Source organism: Xyrauchen texanus, chromosome 30 (genome assembly GCF_025860055.1).
Source record: "Xyrauchen texanus isolate HMW12.3.18 chromosome 30, RBS_HiC_50CHRs, whole genome shotgun sequence".
Classification (NCBI taxonomy): domain Eukaryota; kingdom Metazoa; phylum Chordata; class Actinopteri; order Cypriniformes; family Catostomidae; genus Xyrauchen; species Xyrauchen texanus.
Genome location: NC_068305.1, coordinates 27588504 through 27607416, shown reverse-complemented (window position 1 = coordinate 27607416; position 18913 = coordinate 27588504). Strand labels below are relative to the sequence as shown.

Sequence of the window (18913 nt, the reverse complement as noted above, 5' to 3'; positions counted from 1 at the left end):
TCGCTATCAGATGCTGGTAGCGCCGACAAGGATGATCTGTGCTCTGAAAGGAGTACCGATCACCTTGGGGACATAGCCGTGTCTAGGCTTTAAAATGACCTTGGAGTCACTTGGTCCAAACTCAAGACACGCAGCGCTAACAGACAGCGCGTGAAGATCTCCCACCCGTTTAACTGATGATAGGGCAGTTAGAAAAACGGTTTTAAGTGAGAGGTGTTTCACATTCACGGATTGAAGCGGTTCGAAGGGAGGGGCTTTCATAGCTTCGAGAACTATAGAAAGATCCCAGATAGGAACCGATGGGGGGCGCGGAGGGTTCATCCTTCTAGCTCCCCTGAGGAAGTGGATGACCAGCTCGTTTTTACCCTGTGACTGGCCGTGCAGGGGTTCAGCGAACGCTGCGACGGCCACCACGTACACTTTGAGCATGGATGGGGATCTGCCCTTATCCAGCAGCTCTTGTAAAAACACGAGCAGCGGCGATACCCCACATGTCCGTGAGTCCAGGTCTCTGTCGGTGCACCATTTTGAAAACACAGACCATTTTGACGCATAGAGTCTTCTCGTGGAGGGGGCTCTAGCGTGTATGATGGTGTTTATTACTCCTTCTGGCAAAGCGACGGGTAGACGTTGATCACCCACGCGTGTAGCGCCCAGCGCTCTGGGTGGGGATGCCAGATCGTTCCGCGAGCTTGCGAGAGGAGATCTGCTCTCACTGGGATGGGCCACGGGGCTGTCAGTGACAGCTGCGTAAGCTCCGGGAACCATGTTTGATTCTCCCAGCGCGGGGCTATGAGGAGCACCGAGTGGCACGTTTCCCTGATCCTCTGCATTACCTGTGGCAATAGCGAGACGGGAGGGAAGGCGTAAAGCGGGCAGTTGGGCCAGTCCTGGGCCAGTGCGTCCTCACTTTTCGAGAAAAATATTGGGCAGTGAGAGTTCTCTTCTGACGCAAAGAGGTCTATCTCTGCTCTGCCGAATATGCGCCATAACGTCTGGACTGTTTGAGCGTGCAGGGACCATTCCCCTGGGGGAATATTGTCTCTGGACAGTCTGTCTGGGCCGTCATTCAGGTGGCCTGGCACGTGCGTCGCCCTCAGCGAGCGCAGGTGGCACTGGGACCAACTCAGTATGCGTTTCGTCAGATGGAAGAGGTTCCTGGATCTGACACCACCCTGACGGTTTAGATAGGATACCACAGATCTGTTGTCCGAACGGACCAGGACGTGGTGACCCTGAATGACCGGGAGGAAGCGCACGAGCGCGTACTCGACCGCTATCATTTCCAGACAATTTATGTGAAGGAGCTTTTCCTGAACTGACCATAGGCCAAAAACTGGAGAGCCCTCGCAGACCGCGCCCCAACCCGTGTTGGACGTGTCTGTCGAAATGACTTTTCGGCGAGATACAGCTCCCATCGTCACTCCCCGCTGGTACCATTCGGCCACTGCGCGCGCCGTGTAGATAAGCGAGCCGTCATTGCCACTGAGTCTAGTTCTATTCCAAGGAAGGAAATTGCCTGACTGGGCTGTAGTGAGCTCTTGGTCCAATTGACTGCAAGGCCCAAACTGTTCAGATGACTGAGGAGAACTGTCCTGTGAGACAGGAGCTCCGTATGTGATTGTGCCAAAATCAGCCAATCGTCCAAATAGTTCAGAATTCGCAAACCCTGACTCCGCAGGGGTGCGAGCGCCGCGTCCATGCACTTCGTGAAAGTACGGGGTGCTAAGGACAGGCCGAACGGAAGGACGGTGTATTGATAAACCTGGCCGTCGAAGGCGAATCTTAAGAATGGCCTGTGACGGGGATTTATCTGAATTTGAAAGTATGCATCTTTCAGATCGAGAGAAATAAACCAGTCCCCCTGGCGCACATGCGCGAGGAGTTTGCTGGTTGTAAGCATTTTGAACGGTCTTTTTGCAAGCGCTTTGTTCAAAACCCTGAGATCTAATATTGGTCTGAGGCCGCCGTCTTTCTTGGGGACAAGAAAATAACGGCTGTAAAACCCCGACTCGCTCAGAGGCGGCGGCACTCTCTCTATGGCCCTTTTGCACAGAAGGTTTGCTATTTCTGAACGAAGCATGCATGCTGCTTCCGTGTTCACAGTAGTTTCGAGCCGCGCTCTGAAGCGAGGAGGACGGCGATCGAACTGTAGCAAATAGCCCTGTTTTATTGTGCTTAACACCCATTCTGATATCCCTGGAATATCTTCCCACGCTTTGAAGCATAATGTTAGAGGGTGAATGGCCAAATCGCCCTGACTGCCGCACACAGCGCGCTGAACAGAATGTGTGAGCGCGCTTAGTGTGTTTATGCATGACTGCTCGCAGACAGCAGAGACAGGCTGTTCTGTGAGTGACTTCCCGATTGGGGTAAATGGGGAAAGAGTCACATCTGATAAGTGATGTGCGAGCATAGTCACGGGCACGGGACTTACATGCGGAGAGGTGTTTGCTGGCCGTGTGACAGAGCGGGCAGAGGAGGGGCGCGCGCACGGGCTCGTGGGCACGTTTATTAACTCTAACACTCGAGCGGTTCGTAACCGCTTTATGTGAGTGTGCTCTGATAGGGACACTGGATGTGTAATGCTTGTGTGTAGGGGTGAACACTGGGTTGTGGGCATATTTTGCTCTTTACAAGATTTCTTTGGGTCGCCGTGAAAACGGCGTTTGAGCGCAGGCAAGCGGGTGTTAACACCGGCTTGTTGGCTGCTGAATCTACCACTGTAGTAGCCTGAGAGAAGGGGACTGACAGGGGGCGAAGCTTTGACGGTGGTCCGGCCACGGAGGGACTGATCCATCGTTTTGTCAACAAAGCTAGGAGGACTTCGGGTGTTCAGGTTTCAGCACGATTCTAGGCCGAGGCCCGTGGGGCGGCGGTCTGCGGCGGATGTCTGAGCGCGATCGAGGGCGGCCGCCCTGTCGACGCTGAGAAGTCTGGCTTTGCTGAGCTGGGCGCTGTGAAGAGGCTCGTGCAGGAGGCTCACGTGGGCGGCCTGCAGAGGAGTTAGCGCGACGAGGCAGAAAGAGATTCATGGCTTGTGTGGCTTTTTGGACCTCTGAAAACCGGTCAATGATACCACTCACCGTGGAGCCGAAGAGACCGGATGGAGAGAGCGGTGCGTTGAGGAACGTAGAGCGCTCTGCTTCTCCCATGTCAGCTAGCATTAGCCACAGATGTCTCTCGGTCACAGTCAGCGCGGCCATGCACTTCCCTATAGCTTGGGCTGCAGCTTTAGTAGCGCAGAGGGCGAGGTCCGTCGCACTTCTTATGTCTGCAACCGCCTCTGGATGCCTGCTTTCCTCATCCCACTCCCGTAGAAGGTCCGCTTGGAGGATCTGTAAAACGGCCATAGAGTGCAGAGCAGATGCAGCTTGGCCGGCGGCGGAATAGGCGCGGCCAACACAGGCGGAAGTTGTTCTGCAGGCCTTAGAAGGGAGCACTGGTTTAGACCGCCATCTCGCGGAGGGCGGGTAAAGGTGTGCTGCTACCGCATCCTCGACCGGAGGGATGGAAGCGTAGCCCTTCTCGGTGGCGCCGTCCACCGAAGCAAGAGAGGTGGAGACGTGGGATCGGACCCTGGCCGAGAAAGGCGCGTTCCAAGATTTGGAAAGCTCGGCGTGGAGTTCTGGCAGGAAGGGAGCGGCCCGGGTAGCGGGTGCTGCGTGGCGGCGGCTCTGAAGAAAGCAGCCGTCAAGTCTGTTGGGTGCCTGCTCAGGGGGCGGTGACCACTCGAGCCTGAGGCGGTCGACGGCCTGTGTGAGGAGGCGTGTTAGTTCCCCTTCGACTCCGGCGCGGGTCCTGCTGGATTCCTGGGCCGAGGAGGAGGCGTGTGAGCCTGACCACTCCTCGTTGTCCGAAGCCATGATGGAACACGCTTCTTCGTCCGAGATGGCAGCAGAGCACCCGTCCCGGGTGGGCGGGGAGGGTGAAGGCGATGCTCGAGGGATGGGCTCCGGCGAGGCAATCGCTTCTACCACTGGTTCCGGCAGCCTTTGAGAGCGGTGCTTTTTTCTGCGCGGCTGAATAGAAGGCGGCGCGGCGGCTTCGGTCCTGAGCGCTTCGAGTCGAGCCCGCAGGGTCGACATCGGCAGCTCCTCGCAGAGATCGCATCCGCCTTCAGCGAGGGCGAGCTCTACATGCCCCAGTCCCAGGCAGAGAGCGCAGATGATGTGGCGGTCTCCGGTGCTGAGAGGGGCGCGGCATGAGGCGCAAGTGGAGCGAGGCATCTTTAAAAAGACGCTCGTACTCTTTTGTGAAGTTCTTAAGAACTAGCTTGCTTTAAAAAGGATACGTCGCCAGATGGCGTAGCTCGCAGGACGGCTGAAGGTGGCGAAGACGGCCGTCTTCTTCGAGCGCTGTCCACGCTTGCTTGATGACCCTCGAACGGCGACGCGGCTTCTGGTTCAGAGATGCGAAGAGCTTCGCTGAAGAGATGAAAATCAGGGTTCCAGCCTACGAACTACGCTTATATGCACTCTAGTCACGCCCATTTTGGCGGGCTTTGATGCAGTGAGCGCGCGGACGCCTCTCATTGGATGCGAGTTCGCCCAAGCTCGTCTATAGGCTGCAGCAGTTGCTGCAGAGCAACCTATGAGCTCACTAGCTAGCCCGCTCAAGATCTGCAGCTGCCGCACTGCGTTGACAATGGATACAAAATTAAGGATAATTTTTTGGCTTCAATATCTCAGAAAAGATGAATCTTTCCCGTAGCGTAAGCTAGCTTACGCAATACGAGAGAACCTCTCGTAAGAGAACCCTATATAAGTGCAGACCATTTACCATTACAAACTGAATCTGACATCTGTAAATTCCCTGTACAACATGCTGTTTATTAGTTTACAAATGTCAAGCCTTTGATATTAAATACAAAAGAGCAAATGCATGTTATTGTGTATTAATTAGGATTCAATATTTTCCTAGGTAAGGCAGAAATTACAAAAGAAAAGCACATTAAAAGTGAAGAGATCCTGACACTAATTTGGTCCCCATATATGCCAAACCAAAAAATACTTCATTTGAAATCTAACTTACAGAACTTCTCCTATCAGAGCAACATTGTGTTCAAATAATGCAGGAGTTTGTCCTGGAAACCCACTGGAAATTTCTAAAGCATGTGTGTCTTTAGTGTAATTTGATTGGTGGAAGCAAGATATTGGCAGCACCAATCTAATAGTTGGCTTAATTTATGCCAAATAAACAGACACAAATCAATCATGTCAAACCCAAGAATCATCATCTACTGTTTGTTTTAGTTAAAGTTCAAAAACTCTGATCCCCCCCAAACCAACAAAAAGTAGGACATTGAATGGTAAGACTTTTAAAATACATAAAACTGAATAACATTTAATTGTTTAGGTGCCATGTGAAAAATTTGCTTAATTACAGCTTTATGTTTTAGAAATGCATTAGAAGTTACAGTAGTTTTTACACATTGTTACTAATTGGTCATTTGTTATGCAATTTTGCAGAGCATTTTTATATAGCTTTTAATTAACTTGAAAGAATAATAAGCATATTTAAATACTGGTAATTATAATGATAGATTTTGGGGTTTGTTTATATGTTGTTTGTTTATCTATTTTTTTTTATGTTTGCAACATTTTTACAGAAGTAAATAGTTGCTGTAGAAATATTTGTGCTCTTAAATGGAGTGAACAGAAAAGAACATTGCCCCCTGTGTTCCTGAGTTATATTTATACCTGTCAATATTTGTACATCTGTATGTGCTTTTGAACTCAATCAAAAGTCCTTACATTCACATGACTCATTGGTAAATGGGGGAGGTAATTTACAGATCTAGATTCCATTCAGCTGTACATTTATATAAATATTGTACAAAAACTTATGTTTTGATTTCTTAATTTCAAAGCTGATTGCACTACCTTGTTGTTCGAGAACATGAGCAAAGGTCATTTGTACAAACATAGATCAGAGATCATGAGTGTTTGTCTGTTTTGGTGAGGTGGGTGTCCCATATGTTTTTCAATAATTTTAAATGAGTTTGGATGTCAACAGGACAAAATAATGTGAAAAGCTTACAAAGAGATACATATCACATTGCATAGCCTTTCGAAATTTGGAGCATGATTTTTAGCAGAGTAGCTACATGTTGCCTATAGATACAAATATCTCAGCAACTTTGTTTTGGACAGTAGGCCAGATGGTTCTATATGGGAATGTACAGTAGGTTAATACTGCAGTATAGCTGTAATTTGTTGGCAAAGCCAGAAGGCTCTTCACCATGGCTTCTCTTGGGAATTTCTTTTGGGATTTAAAAATATCATATACATTTTTTTTTTTATGAGAACAATAGGTAATGTGTTAAATGCTAATTATCTTCCTGCAAACTGATCAGCTTTTTCTCAAGCCAGGATGTGTTCTTCATGTGGAATCACAATGCAACATCTGCTGCCCCCTTGCGGAAATGCTGAAAATATTTAAAATCCGGAATATTGAAACTCAGTCTCAAGCCCTTGAGTACACTTTAAGCAATTTTGCCACCAGACTGACAATGAAGCAATGAAGTGCAATGAAGGCCATAACAGGAGTAATAATGAGTAATGGAGCAGATTAATGCCTGGTGCACACAAGACCACAGCACAATAATAAGCAACCAAAGTTTTCCAAACTCTATTTTTTATTATTTCTTCTGTGAAACAGAAATGTAGTCATTTGGCAGAATGTACAAGCTGCTTTTTACAACGAAAGTGAATAACTGTATTGTCATTTCCAATCACCATAAAAGTAGTCCTTATGACACATATATTCCAAGTTTTCTAGTCATACAATGGATTTGTCTAAGGAACAGACTGAGGTGGCAAATGTTGACATCCACTGACTAACTGTTTCCTATGTGACTAGCGCTAAGTGCTAGCACTAAGTGATATGCCATAAGTTATAAGCATTTGGGCATGGCCATGAAGTGGGGGGAATCTCAATTATCCGCACAGAAAATCTGCTCCTGTGTTTATAATGCCAGGGACATGCATTGCACATATTGAATGACGTGCGCAAATGTACATTGTGAAAAAGGTGCCTGGGTTTGTTCTTGAATGCCTCACCCCCTGCCAGGAACAACTCGGGACAACTTTATCTTATCGTGTGAAGTTTCAGGAAGTAAAAATAAACGTATACTGTATTAACTGCATACATTTTCCAAATTAAATTTTTTTTTTTTTTACATTTTTTTAAATGTAGATAAATGAGTTATATTTCCCAACCTTAGTAGAAATATGGACATACTGCTTTTAAATGCTTAAAATTTTTAAGGAAATGTAACAATTATTATTAGTTTTCATCTACTGACACACTTATCGACTAGTATTAATAGTGATTGTATCGACACGTACATCACTTCAACCGGTTGATTTGAATTTTTAACAATTCAATTAATTTATTGAAACTAAAAATTAAGCCAAAAATATTTATAAATTTAAATTACACTTCAAACTAAACGAAAATATAATCAAAATAACTAAATGGTAAAAAAAAAAAATTAAAAGATCGTATACCAAATACAAAAATTGAAATCTTAGACACCTTTTGCAACAACAGGTGGAAAAATACCAATACAAATTAGATCATAAATACAATTGTAAATATAAACATAATATTAATTGAAAAATAAACCATGACCTATAGATAGTCATAAATTTCATAAGGTTTAAAAAGACGGCTACAACTCTGGTATTCAGGGGCATAATTTGATGTTAAATTTGGTGGAATGTCCAAACTGTACATGCAGGAAATTAATGTAGACTTTGCACTGAAAACAGACCTGCTTTTGAAACTTTTGAACGCAATTACCTATTTCTCAGAAAAATAGCAAATTGTACTTCAAATTGCGGCTCTTCATTGACATACAATACATCCACATTTTGAGCGCATACACCCACAGATAGCGCAAACACTCCCACCCACGCCCACTTGCATGAAAATTGCTCTAAGAAATAGCACTCTCACGAAAAATGGATAAGATGTAGCACATGGCCATTTGTAAAAATTTGGCCGTAGTGTTCCAATACTTCAAAAAGTCGAGAAGACCGTTTTTTAAAGACAGTGCCTCACCAGAGTGTGTCGATGACATGAAGCGATAATCCGAGCTTACAGTTACATTGTTATAGTTAATTATTGACAGCCAACACTGGCACAAGTTGAGCCTGAAATTCATTTTTGCTCCAAATAACACTTCAAATGTTGCTCTTCTCTGGGTCGATCGTTTTGGCAGTTTTTACTTGGTGAGACCAGAAATACAAAACAGGCAATTAGAATCATCATGGCGCCGCCCAGTGGTTGGTCAGGAAAACTGTGGATATCACTGCGACTAAGCAACGTCTCCTGTTGTTGTTGTTGTTGTTTCTCCTTTTTTTCTTTTCTCGTTCTGTTTTTTTACGGAAAATTATTACGTTTTACACACACACACAAAAAAAAAACATTGACCCAATTTTACGCTCTTTCTCGGTATAGTTACACGAACTGTACAATATGCAGAAGTTACAATATGCTCTACTTCTACTTCAGACTCGCAGTGTTTGGACGGGTCCATACAGTAGCGTGGGGGTTTTTCCCAGTCTTGAGCGTTGTGGATGTGGAAACAATTACTTATTTGCCAAATTTGTATTCGAGTTTTGTCTTCAGCCATAACATATTGGTCCTCGCAAAGTGAAATTTGTGTTTATAATGTGAATGTTCTCGAATATAATATTATCATCCCCTTTTCAACTGTAACATGAGTCTCCCCTGAAGTCATTGACTCGCCCATAGACAGCGGAGCAGGGCTGTGTGTGGTGTCAGGTCTCTCTCAATGATGAGGTTTCAAGTGCGCCTTTGAGATGTTATGGAGTCTGTAGAATATTCTACAATTTCTTACTTTTCTGATTCCTCGATGTTAAATCAACAGTTCTATCCTTAAAACGCAAGATCATCCTGTACGTGTAAACATACCTTTTTATTTTATATAATTTTCATTTGTGAATATAGGCTTCTTTAAGTTTTTCCATGCAGCGAAAATGTTGAAAGTTTTGTGAGGACACTCCTTCTTCAGGAGCCGAACGGACCAAGCCTACTGCTGTCAAATTGGAGGGCATATCAGCTCTTTCAGTTTCTTTAAGGTAAGTTGAGGTCTTTTTAAAAACCTTTTTATTTATTTCGTGCTTTTAAAAACATTATAACCAGTCACTTATGACGCATTTTCTCAGTGGCACAGTTATTACACTGATTTGCATCATAGCGGTCCATTCTCTCTGGAAATTAATACAGTTCTTTATGGCACGAAAAAAATAATCTCCAATTTCAGTCCAAATACTGCTTTAATGGAAGAGTTCTCGCAAAATTGCAGTCTGTGGGAGTTTGCAGTGGCGATGGTAGCCGTGGCGATCATTTAGAGTCCAGGTTAAATAACATTTTGTTTATTAGTTTATGGTCAATTTACCATTGGAGACATACATGAACACATGGGGTGACTCTAATGCCTTGATAAACTAACCAAGATCTTACATTGCATAAGTGATCCATATTCAAAAGACTTTGAAAAGACATTACTTCTATCTATCTATCTGTCTGTCTGTCTGTCTGTCTGTCTGCCTGCCTGCCTGCCTGCCTGCCTGCCTGTCTGTCTGTCTGTCTGGTTTATTTAAATCTCTGTGTATACAGTATATTGATATAAGTTTAGAAATCTACATATATTTCGCTATACTTGTAATTAGGTATATAGTTAAAGACATTTTTACATTTTGCAGTGCAGAATATTTTCAATGCCGTTTGCTGAGTATGGAGTCTGACTTCTCAGATGTGGGAACACACCGATTGTTTGTTTTCCTGTAATTTTATGGTCTGCTGGAGCAGCAGAAAGACTGTGTTTTCTAATTTACTGCTCTTTTGACACCTGTCAGGGTTCATTTTAGTTGCGTTGTATTGGGGAATGGAAGGCTTAATGAGCCTCACACCAGCATACACATACACACATACAGTTAATGGAGCTGATGTTTTATGCATGAAGGGTCAAAGATGAATACTGTACAACTGCATGTTGAATTGCACTGACGTATACTAAGACAAAGTTGGACCCATTTGTTACAGGCATTGTTTCTTTGGTTATATGTTCACCCAAAATTGTCTTCATTTACTCACCCTCATGTTGTTCCAAACCCATATTCTTGACCCATAAAACATTCTTTCTTCTGCAGGACGATGTGGGAGTATGTTAGTATGTTTTTTTTATGTGCAATGAAAGTGAATGGTGGCTGTGGTTTTCATTCTACCTAACATTTGCTGTGTTCCACAAAAGAAAGAAAGTCATACGGGTTGGAACAACATGAGGAATTATGACAAATGATGAAAGATTTTTCATTTTTGGTAACCTATACCTTTAAGAGAAAACTTGCAAACTTGAGCAAAACTGTATTTGAATGTGTAAGTATGTGGGAAAGTATCACCGTATATAAGCTCTTCATTTTGCTTATTTGTAAAATTGAGGGCAAAGGTTGAAGTGTAGTTGAAGCTTTGTAGGTAAGGGTGGAGTCTAGTTTCCCACAGACCTCAGGGAAAAATGTTGCATGAGTGTGTGAAATATGGTAGCAAGTCACAACATTCACAATTGCCAGACTGGCAGGATTGATGCTCAGAGCTGGTAATATGGGCTGGTACTCTTATGAGAGGAGGGAGGGTAAAAAAGAAAATTTTGTGCTACCATGGCTACACTGAGAGAAATTGGAAACTAGGGCTTGTGGGGAAATCATAGTGGAATGTTGTTTAGTCATTAGAAGCACTTTAAGAGCTGCTTATTGTGACACAATACTGTATTCCCTTTCAAGACATGATAGAGACAGAATGGACAAGGGTTAGACATACAGTGAGAAATACAACAGGGAACAATGTAATATAAACTGGCATTTACAATAAACAGAGAAAATACAAAGGCAGCTACAATAAATGAAACTCCACATTGAAATACTCTTTAATGTTATTTCACACAATAATGAAAAGTCTGTCATCATTTATTCACCCTGATGTTGTTCCAAACCAATTATATTGAATGATGACATTGATAAAGAATGATAACATTATTCCTAGCATCTCCTTTTGTGTTCCACAGAAGAAAGAATGTCATACAAATTTGGAAGAAAATTTGGTTAAGTAATGGCAAAATTTCATACACATTTTAAGTGAGTATAGGGAACATTGCAACTGCATGGCTAAACTGTACAATTTTCCATCACTACATTGATCAACATTTTCATAACTATTATTACATCATTCTTTGTGCGTGTGTTGACATAATGATCTATATGGTTTTCCCGGTACCTTTATGGTGTGTGAGTGTCACCTGTGTCATTTATAGAAAGACACCAGTTGTGAAACCACCTGTAGAGCATTATGGTTTGTGACTTGAGAGGCAGAGGATGCTTCTGAATCATGAGGTACTGGAGCACACAGTAATACACCATCTGCTCTCCACCCACAATTCATCCAAGGAGATGTGTCTCACACATTGGTATGTTCTGATTCAATTTTTACAAAGATTATTTTAAAGCATTTTGAACATTGAGGCTATGTTTGAGTCGTTGCTCCTTTCATCATGTCTTTCATTTTGGCACCTCTTCAGAGAGAATATGTGGGCCTGAATCTTAGCTCTCTATGTATGTGCCCCATGTGATGATGTTATTTCTGCTTGGTCAGGGACTGTGGGGACTCTTCTTTTTTTCATAGTTTTTTCCATTTGACAGAAGCACATGAAGCTTACATTTTTTCCTTTTGAATGGAAAGTTCTGGGTTTCCTGTGGCTTGGTGAGTGTCTGAGGAAAAAGGGGGAGGGAGCAGAAAGCTACTACGCCCATGTTTATGTCTGTCTGTCTGCCTGTGTTGCCTGGCAAGTAGCTTTACCCATGTGACTCCAGCCCAGGGAGGACCCACTCTTATGATGGCCCTGACAAACTAGCAGACTGAGCATAACTATTTTTTGGATAGGTGGACACAACATGACTAGAAAAATCTATAAAGTCTAAAAAGATCTATACAATTTATTTCTAGTAAGTGAAAAGGTATGTAGTAGCACCTTAAAGGGGTAGTTCACCCCAAAATGAAAATCCTGTAATCATTTACTCACACTCATGTCATTCCAAACCTGTTTTACTAACTTTCTTTCATTCATGGACACAAAAGGACTAGTTTTGAAGAATGTTGATGCTGTGTTTTCCGCACAATGAAAATTAGAAAAAAGAACAAACAAAGAAAGTTAGACAGGTTTGTAATAACATAAGGGTGAGGTTTTTCATTTTTGGATGAACTATCCCTTTAAGAAAGTACAGATTTAACCGATATAAATGTGCTTTTTTACATTCATACTATTGGGCTGTCAGTTTTTTGTTGTTGTATTAAATTCATTCAATGATATGCTGATTACTAAATAACATTTTTTGCTTAAAAAAAATATTTTCTGAGAAAGAAATAAAAATGTATATATAATATAATACAAATAATTTTATATACATCAAAATATATTACATATATATGTCCAGTGGGGGTGCCAAAAACGAGTGAAATGTTGTCATAATCAAACAGTGTTTTTAAGGAGAATTTTAGTGTTAATAATTAAAACTTCTAACCTAAAACTTTAACATCAAACTAACCAATAGTGTTCAAAAATCAAATGAGAGTTAACACAAAGCAGACATCCTTTCCCATAACCAATACCTAAACCTAACCTATAGTGTCCAAAAACAAAAGGAGAAATGAAAAGCACATTTACTCATGTTGCTTCTATGACACTGTCGTTGCACGTGTCTGCTTGCGTGTTTAAGTGGTCTCAAACCGCGTACTTCAGAGTTCAAAGTCCAAGACTCTATCAGGTTAGCAACCGCAGAAGCTATTCACATTGGAATATGTGTGTAAATTTAGGTGGATCTGTAATACAAGCATTAAAATATATAGTTTTTCAAATAATGTGCTATAGTAAAAGTGTTTCAATATCATAACATAGCAGTGTGTGAGTAATAGAATGAAAAATAAGTGTTTAAATACTTATAATTAGATTTTGCGCTCGTAATTTGTGTGAAACTGAATAACACACAGCTGTTGTAGGGCCTCTAGTTTTTATTTCTCCAGAAAATTGCGGTGAAATGTAGAATTCGGCACATAAAAATCAGTTTGTAAAAATATAGTTATTCATTCTATGAGATTAGTTTGGTCAAGTTAAATCTGATTTGAAACTTTGTAAAACATGTCGCAAGACATGCATTTTGTTGTGCTGCTGTCTTTGAACAGCTGTTGGTTTGTTTTCTGTAACACTCCTTGGTCTGTACAGATGTGTGTTGCCTGTACAGCTGGAGCTGCGCTGACTGCCCACTGCGAATCATGATGGTGGTACTTCAAGCTTGAATTGCTCCGTTGGTAGGGAAATTCCTTATTACGGAATTTACATATAGTCAGGGACATGACTAATTGCATTGTTTTGTTTTTACATATTATTTTTTACACAATTAATCACACTGAATTAACATGAAATCATCAGCCATAATTCTTACATGAAAATCCAGGCACCCAACAGATATTTATGGTATGTTTGAAAATGAAGGATTTTTTTAGGTCATCCGCTAACTCAGTAACCCATGAGAGAGTTTTTATTTAGCAAAAAAAGTAATCAGTCACAGTTTTGCTCTGTGGATGCAGTAAGAGATGGATGGTAGAAGGTATTTTAGTCACAGGAGCACCAATTTATTTTCATGATGAACCATGATCTCATTTACCACCGCCAAGCAGTCTTGAAACAGTGGGATTGTGGACTGAAGTAGGGCAAAGCTGGGCTTATTGCTCAAAGGAGTGAAAGTTGCCTACATTAAGATAGTCATTTCTTTTGTGCTCATCTGTTAAAGTATAATTTAGCAAACAGAAATATGTACAGAGTCTTGTTTATCCCATTATGCACAGAGTCAAAAGTTATAGCAAATGTAAACTGACACAAGTCTGAAAGTACTAAAAAGTAAATAAGACAGAATAAAAACAATATTAGGGACAAACTAAAGAATGGATGGAAAGACAAGTAGAAATAAGAAAGGAAGTGAGAGCATATGGCCATGTAGCAGACTTATGTAACCTATTATTAAATTTCACCATCCCTGCCACCTCATCATTTATAGTATTTAGTCTTTCTATGATTTGTTTAAATAAAACTGACGGTGCCTCACACTCTGCCCCCTCTTAATGCCGCAAGCACAGGCTCATGTACAGTAAATGACACCTACCGTTCCAAATTACCCACACACTTGCAAAAAAAAAAAAAACACATCTCTTCTTCATCTCCCTGGTAACCCACACCGACTTGATTGTTGCTAAGGTTGTGAAGTGACCTTCATATAAGCATTTCTGTCTGCTCTCCTCCCCTTTTACCCCACCTCCTCACCCACTGTAAAGGATTCAATAAATTCTCACCTTAACAAGGTATTAAATGGTTTCCATGGAGACCAGGATCCACTCCCTCGCTTTGGAAGGGTTACACATTTTCCATTATACAGAAACCCACATCTGGCAGAGGAAATGTGAATCTCTTTTTGTTGCTGGCATAGAAGGTATAAAAGAGACTTATTTAGGTTTAAAAATATCTATTTCATTGTACTTGTTTAGGGTGCTAGCAGAGAAACGCAGAAACTTCAGTGGAGGAACAGGAGCAAGGATCTGGGATTAGAGTTTCATCATGGGTAAACAGAACAGCAAGTTGCGCCCTGAGGTCCTGAATGACCTGCGAGAGAACACAGAGTTCACAGACCACGAGCTGCAGGAATGGTACCGCGGTTTCCTGAAGGACTGCCCTTCCGGCCACTTAACTGTTGAGGAATTCAAGAAGATTTATGCCAATTTCTTTCCATATGGTGATGCTTCAAAGTTCGCAGAGCATGTCTTTCGCACCTTTGACACCAACGGTGATGCCACTATTGACTTCCGGGAGTTCATAATTGCACTGAGTGTGACCTCGCGCGGAGGCCTGGAACAGAAGCTCCGTTGGGCCTTTAGTATGTATGACCTGGATGGCAATGGATATATCAGCCGAGCTGAAATGTTGGAGATAGTACAGGTGAGTTCAGAGCACAAGCTATCTGGCTCTTAACCCTTATGTTCTGTTGGGCTCAGAGAGTCCATTTAAATAGCTTAAATCATATTAAAAAGGATAGTTCAGCCAAAAATGAAAAACCTGTCATCATTTAACCTCCTGAGACTCAAGTGTGAATGCTGTGGGCATTTCCCCTTTCCCTTTTTGATTGTAACTAGTAGCACCTAATAAACAAGCACAAAAAAGATCAAATATTTTCATTTTTGTTGGTGCTGTGCTGTAGATACGTGACTCGGTGCGCCAAAAGTTTAACCCTTAAATGACCATGTAGAGTGTTGTGAACAGTATTCAGTCAGGTTAAATTCATTTAAATGATGTTTTGCAAAGCCAAAATACAAATTCCACACATGTGGATGCAGGATCGCACAAGGTTAATCACTCTAAAGATGTTAGTTGGTATGTTAGTCTTTCATTGCATCTTTTTTCCTTAAACTGAATGGTGAATGAGGTTAACGTTCTGCTTTACATCTTATTTTGTGTTCCATCAAAGAAAGTAATATAGGTTTGGAACAATGTGAGGATGAGTAAATGATGACAGAAATGTAAACTTTGGTGGGAACTATCCTATCTAATAAGAACTGATTATAATCAAAATTTCAAAAATGTCAACATTATAACATACTTCAACTGTCCTCCATGAAAAATATTAAAGTACTTACATTTGGGTTATAACAGACCCTTAGTATAATGAACAGTTGAATATAATGAAGCTAAAATTCTCTGATTAGCCCACAGCATTTATAAATCAAATACATTTAGAGATATACCTCTGCCAATTATTTAATTCGATTTTTATTGTGTTGTTCTACAATGTGTTTGTGCTGGGGTCAAATTGATTGAAAAATGCTACCAGTCATTTCTAAAAAGTCTAAACATGTAATAAAACAGAGAGCTTCAATAACATATTTCTATGTGGTTTTGGTCATAAGAAAAAAATTATGTGAAGAGAAAAAAAAGAGAGGTTAATTTCAAAATGACTATTTTAACACGTACAGTCTCTGGTACCCCAAACATAAAAACACTAGAGGCAACTTGAAGGTTAAACAGCTGCTGTTTTCTCTTTGTACTGTACAAATTAATTAATATGTCTGTATTCTTAGGCAAGCAAATAGACAAACAAGTCAAGTACTTTTCTTTTTTCATTGTCTTCCCTTTTGTTCATTTCAAGTTCAATTTGGATTTCTGTATTTTGCTTGACGAGCCATTGGTTTCAGAGCAGCTTGTTCCATATCAATATTGGCTCAGTCCAATGTTTGTGGATATGGACATCCTGAATAAACAGATCTCCTCAATCAAGTGTTCCACAGGCCATATGGTCTTGCCACAAATGGTGGCCAAATACAAAGGCTTTGTTCACTACGTCAAAAGGACTGTTGATTCTCAATGTTAATAACGTAGATGGCTCTTTGACACCTGCAAAGAAGAGGCTTGCTATAAAACAATATTTGTCCAACAGAGAAATTGTTTAAATTGTTTTAAAGAAGACGTCTGAATTGATTAACTTTGTATGACTTCAAAGGTTAATTTAAGACGTGACAGCAACAACAGCTGCATAATGGAATTTCCTGTGAGGTTACAAGTCAGTTTTAATTGTCAGTTGTGGCATAATGGGGAAAAAAGATTCCGATGGAATAGAGATAAAGGCAGAACTTGTAACAGATTGTTTTAGACATATAAATGACAGAAAATAGAGAACTGAAAACTTTGAAGTCTTTGTATGTGATGGTAAACATATGTTTTGACACACGGTTTCACAAATTTGCGTAGGCAATTTATAAAATGGTGTCATCTGTAATGAAGATGCCTGAGGATGAGTCAACTCCAGAGAAACGAACAGACAAGATATTCCGACAGATGGACGTGGACAACGATGGTAAGAATTCCTCCTGAGACCTGACTTCCACTAACTGTTAATATTTTTTATAATTTTATCTATCTATCATTTAATTAATTGCTTGCACAAGAAATGTCTATACCACTTAACTCGTGAAAATGGATCATGTAACCTTGGTTTTCTCAATTCTTTAGGCAGACTCTCTCTTGAGGAATTCATCAAAGGTGCCAAGAGCGACCCCTCTATTGTCAGACTACTACAGTCTGACCAAAGCACGTCTCGACAGTTATAAATACAGCTGTTAAAAGCAGCTGACAGGCAACCACTCACATGCGCACTCAAAAGACAGAAATATTAGGAACTTAGTTGCTGTCTTTAACAGTGATAAACTTCTATTTACTTTCCTGCTTGTCAGCATTTGTCCTTGTTAAAGGTTGTTTACCCATTTCATCAGTACTCTAGCATGTTGTTATTTTGATGTAATACTGTTTGGACCTGAATGATTTGACAATGTTGAGTTGTCTTCAATATCTAGGCCAAATTTTATTTTATTTTAAGGGAAGACCAAAAAATATGTATTGTAATTAAAATGGTTTGCATTCCTCTTAAGGAGATAAATGAACAGGTAGTGCTGCCTTCAAATACCTAGAATGGCTGTTAAGCCATTTGGGTCAAAACAGGATGTTTGTAAACATTCCATGTCTTATTCAATCCAATCTTTGCTCTTAAAATAGTACAAATTTGCCTCAAATGAAACTGCCTAAACATGAAAGTAAGCCACTGCAAAATTATAGTTATTTTATTAGTTGTGCTTTGATCGGATGTCCAGCATGGTTTTTGCACTACAGGTGGTCTCGATGAATTCGAAGCATCCTCAACAGAAAGTGCTGACCTGCCAATCATGATACATGTTGGGGCATCACAATGTTTAGTTCTTTATTTAAAAAATGAAAAGTACAAAATCTATTGAAAATCTCTGTATGCCCACTGTTTGACTCAAAGCTGCTTTGATTTACATGTATTTTTTTCTCTCCCAAAGAAATATGCTAATGCAATTTTGGCCATTTTTGTTCTCAGGAGTTAAGAAAATTATTCCAAATATAATACATTCCGTAATTATATTTTCAAGTGCAATCGAATCAGTGCACATTAATCTATTTCACTCTATTTTAACGTCCAATTGAAAACCTAGTTGCTTCAATTCCAAAGTTCAAGAGTACTATGAAGTATCTCATGCAGACAGTCCTAAATATAATTTTTTTTTTATTTACATCCATGCTGTCCTCAAGGTAAACACCAGCAGCCATCTGCCTTTAGGCTGCTACGGTGGTTGAATCATTAATATTTCAACACTGTTGTCCCTTTGGACATATGGAGCAGATAGAATGGCAGAGAGGTGGTTAGTTTCTCCTAGTCCAGTGTCAATATAAATAGTACATATGCTCTTGTGTATGTAGCTGCATAGAATGTAACTTAGTTTCTTCAAGTTCTTTGTGTTAATGCAGAGAATTTTTTTTTTTACTATTAACAATCTTGCTTATTAGATAATGCTCTTAATTTTCACTGTTGCATGGAAGTATTTTTGTGCTTCAAAAAGCTCTGTAAAACACCTTGTTTTATGATAGTTGAAATGAAATGCCAAAACATATATTTGTACTGGATATATTAGATTGGAGTCATTTAAAATTTTGTATAGTAGTAATTGTGCTATAAGCAATTTGAGACAGTAACGTTGTTTTTATTGTAGCTGGGAATGGGATGTCCTGACATATCTTTGTGAAGCCAAAGCATCAGTGCAAATCTAAACAACTTAACAACGTACTTGTCTGAATGGATAATAAACCACTGATTCATAAGCCATTTTGGTGTCCACTTGAAAACATTTGAATATTGGTAAGAACTGCTCAATAGTGTGGATAAGATTGAGTTGTTAACAGTCACAGGGCTGTAATAAAATCTAGCCAACTTATTACTTT

General features: G+C 40.8%; 1 protein-coding gene across 1 annotated transcript; it reads left to right on the top strand.

The window, feature by feature from the left end:
* Positions 1-8791: 8791 nt before the first annotated feature.
* On the top strand, positions 8792-17278 carry LOC127623750 (hippocalcin-like protein 1). Its single transcript, XM_052098233.1, has 4 exons — positions 8792-9113; positions 14620-15067; positions 16871-16976; positions 17132-17278. Exons 2-4 carry the CDS (start codon positions 14690-14692, stop codon positions 17227-17229), a joined length of 582 nt encoding a protein of 193 aa, XP_051954193.1. The 5' UTR covers positions 8792-9113; positions 14620-14689; the 3' UTR covers positions 17230-17278.
* The last annotated feature ends 1635 nt before the right edge of the window (positions 17279-18913 follow it).